At 25.5% G+C, this 13,413-nt stretch overlaps 2 protein-coding genes across 2 annotated transcripts; one reads left to right on the top strand and one right to left on the bottom strand.

The window, feature by feature from the left end:
- Positions 1 to 242: 242 nt before the first annotated feature.
- LOC127286310 (uncharacterized) lies at positions 243 to 5,194 on the top strand. Its single transcript, XM_051312695.1, has 2 exons — positions 243 to 983; positions 3,975 to 5,194. The coding sequence occupies exon 1, from the start codon at positions 324 to 326 to the stop codon at positions 969 to 971; it is 648 nt and encodes a 215-aa protein (XP_051168652.1). The 5' UTR covers positions 243 to 323; the 3' UTR covers positions 972 to 983; positions 3,975 to 5,194.
- A 595-nt stretch (positions 5,195 to 5,789) lies between these two features.
- On the bottom strand, positions 5,790 to 7,513 carry LOC127286309 (protein kinase 4-like). The gene is made up of 2 exons (XM_051312694.1): positions 6,073 to 7,513; positions 5,790 to 5,981 (listed from the first exon to the last, which is right to left on the bottom strand). Exon 1 carries the CDS (start codon positions 7,347 to 7,349, stop codon positions 6,084 to 6,086), a length of 1,266 nt encoding a protein of 421 aa, XP_051168651.1. The 5' UTR covers positions 7,350 to 7,513; the 3' UTR covers positions 5,790 to 5,981; positions 6,073 to 6,083.
- Positions 7,514 to 13,413: the final 5,900 nt, after the last annotated feature.

Raw genomic sequence — 13,413 nt, 5'->3', positions numbered from 1 at the left:
AATTTCTAACGTCTGTTTTTTAAAATGTGTCTCAAATAAAATACGTAATTGCTAATTTTGTTCAAATAATAAAAAAAAAAAAACGACGTAAAAAAATATATACGTGGAAAAATTGTAATAAATTTTAGTTTTTTAATGTTTACTCTTTAGTTCCAACGTTATTTTTTTTTGAAAAATTCACCTGTGTCAATAATTCTTTATTAGCTATATCTTATATATAAATGTAATTTATGTGAACAATTTTTATTATAAGTAGCTCTTCATCAGTTCATTCTAATCAGTATTTCGATTTAATTAGAAATTTTTTTTGATTTATTAAAAAAATGAGACAATTTCTTTTAATTTTTGGATTAATGGGCATTGCCCTTTCATCAACATTCGCACAATTTAATCCAAATCAAAATAATAATTTTGATCCAAATGTGGCTTACACTCAAGGACTTCCAAATTTAAATAATCAAAATCAAAATTCTGGTTTGAATCAAGGACCACCTTTAAATTATCAATATCAAGGTCCAAATCCAGGTCAGAATCAAGGACCACCTTTAAATTATCAATTTCAAGGTCCAAATCCAGGTTATGGATATCCAGTTCCAAATGCGGCTAATGTAAATTATCCAGGTCCATTTGCACCTGGTTTTAATTATGGAAATCCAAATTATCCAGCTTTTGCACAACCACAACAAAAATTAAATGTCGATGATTCTCTTCAGAAGATGTTTGGCAATATGACACCAGAGGAAAATGATGGTGTACAAGAGATATTTAAATTTATGAAAAGTTTAAATGTAGGAGAAAATTTTGAAGGATTAAAAGTAACAGCTGTGACAAAAAATAATAGTTTTTTACAAACAATGATTAGTTATGTAGAAGGATTCTTTAACATAATTCGTCGTGTTCTTTCAATTCTCACTCTTGGAGCGTCGGAAGGAGTCTTCAGTTTTTTGCAAAGACTCTTTTTTTCACATTAAACTATTTTTCAAGTAAGTGAAAAGAATTTTTTTTTTTTAATTTATTAAAATATCATAATTGTACTTATAATAAATAGAAATCGATGATTTCTAAATTATTTATTAGAATTTTTATTACACAGAATTTCATTATCGAAAATTTACTTTTTATTTGAATGCATGATTATATTCTAAAAATCATTATATTATAATTTTCATTTTATTGAATTTCATTTGTCATAATTATTTTTGAGCCGAATTTTTATTTGTTCGAATTAGTATTTTGCAGAATTTTCATTAAAACGATTTTCTATATTACAGAATTTTTATATAACCGAATATTCACTTCACAGAATTTTTATTTGCTCGAATTTTCAGTCAATAAACACAGAAAAAAAAGGTGAGTAAAAAGTTGTAAAGATAGAGGATAAAAGTCGTTGGGATACAGGGTAAAGGATAAATTTGTGATAGATAAAAATGTTACTAAAATATTACTAGATAAATGGTTGAAATATTTGAGTAAACTGTCTAATTTTAATAAAAATATTAGTAATTTTACACTTAACTTATTAAATTCACAAATTTTTTATAAATAAGTATAGTTGCATGTGAAAATATTTTCTTCCCCGTAAGAATAACATTGTGTCGTCTGTTTTGTTGTCCCTCCAGGCCTCTGACGTCATATCTTGAACTCGAAATATCTCGATGAACTGACAGAGCCTAATATGCACAAAAAATTCAGTTACTACCCAACTCTGCTTTCGTGCAACAATACAGACGTTGAGTTGTAATTTCCCAGTTCTGATTATTTACGCACTGTCGTCAGCTGTCAGTTGTATTAGTCAAAGATATTTTTATTAATAGACAATAATTATAGGCAAAATATTTCCACGAGCAATTAGTTATTTATATAAAATTTGTGGATTTAATAAGTTAAGTGTAAAATTACTAATATTTTTATTAAAATTAGACAGTTTACTCAAATATGACATCCATTTTTCTAGTAATATTTTAGTAACATTTTTATCCATCACAAATTTATCCTTTACCCTGTATCCTAACGACTTTTATCCTCTATCTTTACAACTTTTTACCTACCTTTTTTTGTGTGAAGACAAAAAGTGCCATTAAATGTAGACAGGCAGTTCTAAATGGATTTTAGTAGTTTGGGGGGGGAAGGTAGTATAAAGGCCCCATAGTTTTCTCTCGATTTCCGGTTGCAGAAATTATATTATAAACAATTGTTAAAGTTGGTGAAAGGTGGTTTTTGCGTGCCCGTTGCTTTTCTCTACATTTTAGAGGATTCGCGATACTGAACAAAATGAAAAAACTTCGAACCCAATCGAATGAATAGTTTGTAAATTATTTCATTTGTTAATTAAAAACATATTTTTTTTCAACCTAATTTCTACAGAACGATATGGAGCGAATTAAATTTTTTTTCCTGTCATTATACTCTTGAAGAATGATACTATCATGTATATAAAAGAAAGAATTGAAATTCATTAATTAATTGCATAATTATGGATAGAGAAAAAATGGTACGTTTTTTAGATATAAACAATTGCAATTACTCGGACAGTTTTTACTCTATCGGATTCTAATGAAGGCCATTGCATTTCTTTTTTCTTTACAAAACTTTTTTTAAAAAAAGAAAAACAGTCTAGCTGAAAGGGGGAGGGAGATAATTTTTTTTTTCAAAAAATTCCTAACACTATAATTATTATTATTTTTTATCCAAAGTTACAGTACTTAAAGTTTAATACGTGTACTGTAAGATAAAAAATTGTAAACATTGAAAGAATTTTTTTTTCTTATTTATAATGAAAGTCAAAGAGAGTTTATCATTTTACCTTGCTCCAAATGACGGAGTGGGGGAAGTCATAGCGCCGGTAGCCGCTTGCCACAAAATTGAATTCGCCCGTTTAAATTTACAAAAGTTGTTGTAAGTCGATTAATTATTAACCGATTTCAATCTTTCTTTTTTTGATTTCATATTATTTTTTCTCCTCTTTTCAAAAATGACCTTAGATTTTTAATAAACAAAATTTTTTTAACAATATTTAAACAATTTTTTTTTAATAACAAAATATTTGAATTAATTCAAACATTTTTATCCTTTTTTTTAATGCATATAATTTTAAGCCTTTTAATGTTATTTTATGTTTAAAATTTTTCAAAATTATTGATATATAAATTATAGAATTATAGAATTAAAAATAACCTCGTGAACAAAATTTTGAAAAATTCATTAAAATTTACTTGAAATTTCTTATTCAGGGGTTATTAGGTTCGTTAAATACAAAACTGAACTTAGTTTTTGAAAATTCAAAGTGGCTGATCCAATATGGCAGACGATTTTTTAAAAATTTACCAATTTCGCCTAAAAGTTTTAACTCAGGGGTTTTTAAGGCTGTTGATTTCAGATTTTTTTTCAATTTATTCACTAATTTCGAATGTAATATCACTTTTTTAATTAGGACTTTCAAAATTTCCCAATAATAAGTTTAATAAATACCTATTCAATAATTTGTTTAAATTTCATTTGATATTTTGAATTTTTAAAATCTGATTTCAAATTTATAATCAACGACCTCAAAAACGCCCGAATGGAAATTTTCAAACGAATACAATAATAAAAAAAAACCGTCTGGCAGTGTAGGTGAATGTGAAAGTGAAAACGAAGCTGAAGTATACGCAACGTTTATGACAAACCGATTTTTAAAGAATTAATTTTTTTAAAATGAAAAATTCTATAATTCTTTGCCTAAAAAATATTTCTTATAGTTTTTATTAATCAACAAATTATATATAAATATTTTTTTAGGTAAACAATTTTATAATTTTCCGTGTTAAATAAAAATTGATTTCTAATCGTTGATCATATAAACGTTGCGTACTTCAGCATCGTAAGTGAAAATAAAATTAAACGATCGCACATCTGGTTTTTGATTATTATTAATAAATCTTTAATTAAAATAAAAATAAATTGTTACATTAACGTCATTAAAATTTTTGTTACAGAAAAGTTTGAAGCATGGACAATGTTGCAACAATATGTAAAACAACATTTTTTTAATGTTACTTCTATTAATTAAAATCAATGCATTTGTTTCATTATTTTAATGATAAAGTGAAAAGTATTATTATTAATCTATTACATATTTTATATATTACAATTTAAATGAAAAATATTATGTAACTTAACATTGTACAACAATGGCTAAATGTTTTTTAAGTTCTATTCAATTTTTTTTTATATTTTTATGTATGAATTTTCAATATACATTTAACCAAGATTGAAAAATTATCAAAATATATTATAAATACAGTACCTTGAAACGCAATTTTACTTCATTTTTGTAAAAAAAAAAAATTATCTGAATATGTTTCGATGATTTGTAAATTGAGGAACGAAAAATTGACAATTACTTTTATTATAGGGTAATTAAAAAAAACTAAATAGCGATATTAATTGAAAAACTATTTTATAAATAGCAAAAAAAAAAAAAAAAAATTTTTTTTAAAACTTCTTGACTAAAAATTTTAAATTTGAAAAGTATTTCTATCATGGAATAAATTTCCTTTATTTCATCACCTTTTATTATATAGAAGTTTTATCAAGCACAAATATACATTAAATCGATACAAGCCAAAAAACAATAAATTTCATGATTTTTGATTAGTTTCCCGAACATTGCTTCTATTAACTAAGATTAAATTTACTTTTATTAATTTTTTTTTTTTTTGCATATATAGTGCAAATATGTCCAAAATTAAAAAAAAATGCTTTAATAGATTAAAAATTTATTTATTTCCATAAATTAAATTAAATGTTGTGCCAGTAAGTATTGCCGTACATTCCACATTTTCTTCCAAGAAATTCAAAATGTTGTCTAAACAATCACAAACTGTTGTCGTTTTTGAAGACACCGATGATGGTGCATTAGTTCTTAATTTTGAAATTTCGATTTTCGAAGTGGTATTCTTTTCAGTTACACTTGACAATTAACTTAATGTTGTAATTTCGGAAATCAATGAAGAATTTAATGTCAAGGACGAAGGTTGTACTTTCAGAATAGTGGATTGTACTAAAGGAATTGGAGATTTTTATGTAACATTTTGTACTGTAGAAGAAACAGGTCTTGGAATAGAATTATTTGATTTTAAAGTAGAAGTTAATTTTATTGTACACGGAAAGAAATCTTGTTAGAATATTTAATAAATCTGAATAGAAATTTTGATATTTTTGTTTTTCAATTGCGAAACATTCTGGTTTGATAATAAAAGTTGGTATAGTTTTACGAATACCTTTAACTGGAAACATTTTACGAAAACTGAAATTATTATTTCTTAATTCAAATCTACAATTTTCGAATATTGAAAAAACTATATAGGAAAAAACAGTATAGAAAGTAAACAGTCTAGCACTTTGTTATTTACTAAAATACAAAAAATCAGAAGCAACATTTCGTAATTTGCTAAAACTATACGAAAAAGTAGGAGTGGTGTTATAAAATATAGCACGTTTCAATATTTGCTAAAACTATACGAAAAAGCAGGAGCCGTGAGAAAAAGAAGAACGTCGGAATCACCAATGGCTCTTTTCTAATTGTAAATATGAGTGTAAAAATATTAAATATTCTAACAAGATTTCTTTCCGTGTAGAAACAGATTGTATTGTCGACACAGAAAAAGCATCACTTGAATCACAACTTATATTTTACAATCATATCCCACTTTTGGAATAAAAACCAAACTGTCTATTCCTTCATGACATTTGGACTTAGTTTTAACTCTATGAACTAGTGATTTTGTAGAAATATTCACAAACAATAATGAAAATGAAAACAATTTGTGCATTTTATTGAAAAGTTATACACTTAAGTATGTCGTGAATTATTCTAACTGAAAAATTTATCACAAAATTGGTCTATAAATTTTTTATTACACTTTTGAAAATTTTATTACATAATAACTGTATGAACATAAATGTTGATATTTTGAAGAAAAAAAACGATTCTTGTACATCTGAAAAAAATAAAGAATTTAGCTATGCTTTTGCTATTAATATATACAAGTTTAGATAATAACATAAAGCGTACGTAATACGTAAATTTACCTTTGTTCACTTTAATAAGGTTTCTTAAAAAGCTGATCGAAAAATTTACCAGCGTATCCAAATATTGAATCTCTGGCAAAATTGCCAATCTTTTGGTGACAATCGTCAAAACGATTGACAAGATTTTGCAAAATATTATTATCTTTCTCCTTATTTGCTGCTGTTTTCACTTCATTCATTATATCTTCCAACATTTTAAGATACATTGACTCCATTGTTTTAATATGAGATGAACATTGAGATTCGCTTAATCCTAAATTAGAATATAATGGCTGCGGCTGAAATTTCACTGGCCATCCAGATTGATAAATCTGATTTCCGTTTTGTGAATATTGATATCCATTTTGTGGTAATTGATTACCATTTTGTGGAATTTGATTTTGATTCTGAAGATAACTGTTCTGATAATTATTTTGTGGATATTGATATCCATTTATTAACTGATTTTGATATTGAGTTGGTAAATTAGGATTTCCATTTAATGCATTTTGTTGTGTGTTATGTAAATTTTGATATCCATTTTGCTGATACTGATTCTGATTTTGTTGATATTGATTCTGATTTTGAGAATATTGATTCGGATTTTGTTGATACTGATTCTGATTTTGTTGAAACTGATTCTGATTTTGTTGATACTGATTCTGATTTTGAGAATATTGATTCTGATTTTGTTGATACTGATTCTGATTTTGTTGATACTGATTTTGTGGATATTGATTCTGATTTTGTTGATATTGATTTTGATTTTGTTGATTCTGATTTTGATTTTGTTGATTCTGATTTTGTTGATTCTGATTTTGTTGATTCTGATTTTGATTTTGTTGATTCTGATTTTGGTGATTCTGATTTTGGTGATTCTGATTTTGGTGATTCTGATTTTGTTGATTCTGATTTTCTTGATATTGATTTTGATTTTGTTGATTCTGATTTTCTTGATATTGATTTTGATTTTGTTGATATTGATTCTGATTTTGTTGATATTGATTACTAGAATTAACTGAATTGCTTGAGTATGGATTAGATTGTATTGTTGAATTGGATTCTGGCAATAATTTACTAAACGAATTGAGTGGTCCAAGGAAATTTACCTCGCCATTGTTTGAAGTACCATGTGATTGAGTGAAACTTTGTTGTGGTGTCTGTCCCTCTTTACGGTTAAATTCATCTTCTATATTGGAGGCAACAATTTGTTTGGGTTCATTGGCAGATACTGAATTAGCGTGAATCGACAAGAAACTAACACTTGCCAAAATAAATGTCAAAAGAAATAATTTCATTTTAATTTTTTCCTAATAAGTATGTTGTTGCTGTTATTTCTAAACTATGACTGATACTATAATGAAATTTCGTATATAAAATTCTTTTTATTTATTCGAGTATGATAAGAGATAAATTCTATAAAAGACACTTTCGACAGAATTAATTAATTTAAATTTTTTCAAATTTTTTTTTTTTTACAAATTGTCCTCATTTAATAAACAGATGCTGAATGTAAATTTTGAATAGAAATCTATTTTTTTTTTTGACGAAATTTACATTTCAAATTCAAATAACAATAGATTAGATAAAATTTAGTACAAATAATTACAAAGTTGAGAAATTTAAAAAACATACAGCAAACGAATTTAAACGAATTAAATACTACAAGCCTTGAATTTTTATTAATAAAATAATTACAATGGAAATGAATTGCAACATTCTTTTTTTTTATGAATGTTGTTTATTTAAATTATTTCTGTTTTGAGTGAATTTCATTTTTTCCATTCCATGAAGAATAAACATTCCATTTGAATTTTCATTAAAATCATTATTCATTGGTTTATTGTTTGTGATATAATTTTCAGGTTCAAATTTAAAACCTCTTACACCAAAAATAGTTAAACCTTCATTTTTTTTATTTCCAAATGAAAAATTTGTATTCATATCGTTCATTGTTCTTTTAAACATTCGTTTGTAGTGTATTAAAATTTTTCCTATATCCACAGGAAATTTAATTTGAGATGTATAACTTTCGCTTGAATCTTGATAAAATGTCTGCACTTGAAAAAAATACAATAAAAATATGACAAGTTGAAAAAAGTTAAACATTCTTTTAGAATACTTAATAGAATATACACTGAAGTTCTTGAATATTTTTTTTAAAACTGTTTTATTCTTTCTTTTTTATCAAGAGCGAAGTAAATTATTTTTGGTAATTATTTATGAATTACGACTTAAATGGGGAAATAAAATTACGATTGATTACGATATTATGTATACATTCTTGCAATGTAGAGCAGCAGAATATTATTTTTTCGTTAATTCATTAGTGTACAAAATTTTTTATAATTTTTTATTTTGTAGTTATAAATAAATTACTTACATCTAGTAATGTAAAAAAAAATTTATAATATTGAGGGAAGGGAAGGGAAGGACTTACTGCTTTATTAGGGTCTTAAAACAAACATAACCTCAAAATTTAGGTCAATTTTTGGAGGAGGGGAAATGAGAGGAGGGAGGGGGGACTTGCGGCTATATTCAGAGCCTTGAAACGAACATAACCTCAAAATTTAGGTCATTTCTGGCGGGGGAGGGGAGGGGACTTGCGGCTATATTCAGAGTCTTGAAACGAACATAACCTCAAAATTTAGGCCATTTTGGCGGAGAAGGGGAAATGAGAGGAGGGAGGGGGGACTTGCGGCTATATTCAGAGCCTTGAAACGAACATAACCTCAAAATTTAGGTCATTTCTGGCGGGGGAGGGGAGGGGACTTGCGGCTATATTCAGAGTCTTGAAACGAACATAACCTTAAAATTCAGGCCATTTTGGCGGAGGAGGGGAAATGAGAGGAGGGAGGGGGGACTTGCGGCTAAATTCAGAGCCTTGAGACGAACATCACCTCAAAATTTAGGAGGGGGGACTCCCCCTCCTAGGTCAAGAATTCTTGAAACAACGGCGGCGATATCTTTTTGTAATATAGGAAGATATATATATTATATATATATAGCTTTCGTACTTTCACAAATTTGTTAAATTTTAAAATTGTTTAAAATTATAAATCTAAAAAACACATACTAAAAATATACTAACCTTTTATTTTTCTTTATTAACTTCGTAATTAATGATTTCAAATGTTTTGAATCTCTAACAGATTACCATGATTAATTTGATTTCGTTTAAGCCTTGTTTTGATAATTCTCGAACCAAATTTTTCAAACAGCATCATTATTCTATTACCTTTTTTCATTTTTAGATTCTTTATTTCTTAAAAAGAAACATTATTTAAGAAGTTTTATGTTCTAAGCTATATATACAAATAGACTGGGTAGCGATTATGTATTTTGATTTAACTTTGACATCAAAGTCATTTTCATTTTGACTTAGTAGTCAAATGTCATTTTTCGTAGTTTTACTTAACATGATTGTTTTGATTTGTCAAATTATTGTAATATCCACAATTTATTTAGGAATTAAATTATAAAAAAGTAAAGTAAGTAATTTTAAACAGTTAAAAAAGCGGTATAATTAAGGAATTTTTAAAAGATTAATAATTAGGTTAAAATTATTTAATAAAAAATTATTTCATCTGTCAACGGTAAGTAGTTTTTAATGTTGAAACCAGGGATATGTTATAATTGTTTTGAATAATGCCTTACTTTCATTTTTATAAATGTAGTCAGAATAAAATAAACAATAAAATCAAAAACTAAAGAAGAAATTATGTCGTTTAAAAGATAATTCAAAACATAAAAAATTACTTACATTTGACCGATGAAATATTTTTTTTCTAAAATAATTTTAACTTAAATTAGTTTCCTACTGTTTTGAGCAAATTGACATTGTGTACATAATTTATTGATGTAATTTAAAATAGAAAATGCTCAACATAAATTATTATTAAAAATACTCAATTTTTTGGCATAATGTAATTAAACTTTTATTCCATAAATTTGTTCATATTTAATGTGCGAATGCGTAGGAAAAATAAAATTTGTGGTCGAAGCAATTTAATTGTTATTATTTATGCATAATTGTTGAGTTTTTAGTTCAAAAACTTCGCGCCACCATTGTTTTTATGAAAAATAATTGATATCCTAGAACTTTTTTTAAACTTTTATTGCATAAATTTGTTCATATTTAATGTGCTAATGCGTAGGAAAAATAAAATTTTTGGTCGAAGCAATTTAATTGTTATTATTTATGCATAATTGTTGAGTTTTTAGTTCAAAAACTTCGCGCCACCATTGTTTTTATGAAAAATAATTGATATCCTAGAACTTTTATTAAACTTTTATTCCATAAATTTGTTCATATTTAATGTGCTAATGCGTAGGAAAAATAAAATTTTTGGTCGAAGCAATTTAATTGTTATTATTTATGCATAAATGTTCAACTTTTTGTTCAAAATATTTGCGCAAAAACAATTTTAATAAAAATTAAGTGATATTCTAGAATTGCGTAAATTTTTTATTATTTAATGTAAATATTACTAGAAATATAAAATTTTTTGTTAAAATTATGTAAGTGTTATTAATTATGCATAAATGTTAAATTTGAATTTTACTATCGTTGCGCATAATATAACATTTAATATAACCCCCTTACTAATTTAAAAATAAATGTCATAATTTATGTTTTACTTTTTTATACGTAAGAGTTGGTATATTGTTAGCTTTTATGTGCTAAAATGTTTAAATAATCATTTGTTTAATATGAGTTTTTGAATAGAATAACATTAGTGTTTGGATTATTGCCCGCTTGCGACGCCTATGTAATATTGCTTGCGTGGCGCTGTGAGCGTTTTGTGAGACGAATTGTGACGTCTCATACTTCAGCTACATGTGTAAATAAAACTTAACGATTAATTTTATTTAAACTGTAATTAATTATATATATATATAAATAGTAATATTTAAATAATTCTTTCAATTTTTCCTCTTAACATATGTGAATAAATAAATAAATAAAATAATATTAATGTTTTAATTATATTTCATAAATTAAATTTTTTTTAACCTCTTACTTATACTTAGTTTGTTAAAGTTAGAAAAGTTTTTTTAAAAATCCTTGTAATGCTGTCTTGATCTTTTTAAAATTACTTACTTCACTTTTTCATCATTTAATTCCTAAATAAAGTTTTTATTCTGAAATTTTTAATAAAGGGAAAAAAGTAATTATCCCAGTCGAAAATCGTAAGTTTCCCTGAAGGGTTCACATGGCCTTCAGGTAACTGTTATGAAGGTTTCAAAAGCTTCATGGCAACTATTTATACATTAGACCTAAAATTCTGTGATATTTGCTTTCTGACTTCTTAACCGGAAGCTTTTTCTACAGCTTGTTGAATATCTGTGGACAGCTTCTAGCAAAAGGTCTACCAGTTTGCTTGGTGAATGCTTTCCTAATGCCTGGTTTAATGTGTAAGAAAGCAATTCTATTTGCTTTTCACAAGTTGCAAATTAATATGTAATTTAATTACCTTTTTTACACTTCCTGAAAACTAGAATAATTTCATTAAATTAAACTAAATCGAAAAATTATAAAAATTCTATAGTAATTTGTAAATCCGTTTTATACAATTAATAATTATTCTTTATATATTATATAAAAATTACTTTTCAAAGAAAACGTTTATTTTTAATCACTTAAATTATATACGAAAAAAATTATATATAACTTGAGCAAAATTTGGGGTTAGGAATACGAACACGGTGAAAACCTTTTATATTGAATAATGAATACAATTTCTTAAAAAAAGACAAAATATTTAATATTTAAAAAAAAAGATTATTATTTTTATACTTGATATTTATGAATATTTTTTATAAATAATATATTCTTTATTCTTTTAGAATTTCATAATTTATGAAAATGAATTTAACAGCGTATTTTTATTTACAAATTTTGGTTAACAACAATGTACTAAAAGTTAAAATACCGAGTCTGACGTAAATAATTTTTCTTTAATTCTTCAATATTTAAATATAATAATCTAATACATAATATTTTTACGAGATAAATAAAGATGGAAAGAAAGGTTAAATTTAATTTTTGATCATTGTCATTTTCCGCTGTTTCCTGAAACATCCATGACGCTTCATTTAATTTTCGCCACCTGAACGCTTTCTTTTTATATATGCAAAATCCTGCAACTCTTTGATAACTCTCTCAAAGCTACTTGAATGCTTTGTTTAAAACGTACAAAATTTGTTATTTTCAAGCTTTCCGTGGAAGCGAAAAATCGGCCATAACAGGCTTCCTGAAAGTTTTCTATAGCTAGTTATCTACTGTCTTACAATTCTCTAATGGTTATCTCAATACTTCAAAACAACTTTTTGTTCAGCTTAACATAGCGTAGGATTTTCGACTGGGATACTTCAAAATTGTGGTTATTACAATTTGACAAATCAAAACAATCATTTTACGTAAAACTATGTAAAATGACATTTGACTACGAAGTCAAAATGAAAATAACTTTGACGTCAAAGGTAAATCAAAATACATAATCGCTACCCTGGTATTTAGCCAATTTCATTGAAACTAATTTGATCATTTTCTTTCTGTTTCAAATTTATTTAAATTAAATATATATATATATTGAATGCTTATATAAAAGCATTTCGATGATATTGTTTTTTTAATTCTAAAGTTAAAATTTGATTAATTGGACTCAAAAACATAGCTAAAAAAGGTTTAGTAAAATAATATTTTACTTTTTAACTTTTATTTTTTAAATTTAATTTCTGTTATATTATAACAGAAATTAAATTTAAAAAATTTGATATTTGGAATTTTTCTTTACAATTTTAAATCTATTAGCTGTTATTTTCTCAATTTTAAGGTAAAAATGCGATTAATTAACCTCAAAAAACTTCTAAAAAAAGTCTAGTAAAAATAAGCGAAAAAATAAAAAATTTTAAAATTTCGATGTTTACAAAAAGTGCCATAACTACCGTTCAAGTTAATATTTTTTAATGGGGTATGGCTAAGATTTTAAGTTAGTCTAATATCTAAAAGACTGCCAAGTTTCACTTAAATCGGTCAAGCCGTTTATGCGTAATTGGCGAACAAAATATTGTACAGACAGACAGAATTTTTTTTAATGCTATTTTTAGAATCTTTATGACTTGAAACGAAGAATTATACATGAATTTTTAAGTTCTAAGCAATGTACAGACAAAGGTCTAATTTTATTAATATAGATATATATATATAAAATTATTTTCAATGGGCATGAAGAATTTTTGAAAAAAAAAAAATCAGAAAGGTAAAATATATTCTGACAATGCTACAAGTGCTTTTAAAGCGAGAAGCATTTCTTTAATGGAGACCTGTTCAAATTCAAGATAACTGGAAAGTAAAAG

Source organism: Leptopilina boulardi, unplaced genomic scaffold (genome assembly GCF_019393585.1).
Source record: "Leptopilina boulardi isolate dan_hultmark-lab unplaced genomic scaffold, ZJU_Lbou_2.1 LbouV2_352, whole genome shotgun sequence".
Lineage (NCBI taxonomy): Eukaryota > Metazoa > Arthropoda > Insecta > Hymenoptera > Figitidae > Leptopilina > Leptopilina boulardi.
The sequence above is the reverse complement of the archived record's forward strand: the minus strand, read 5'-3'. Positions and strand labels throughout refer to the sequence as shown.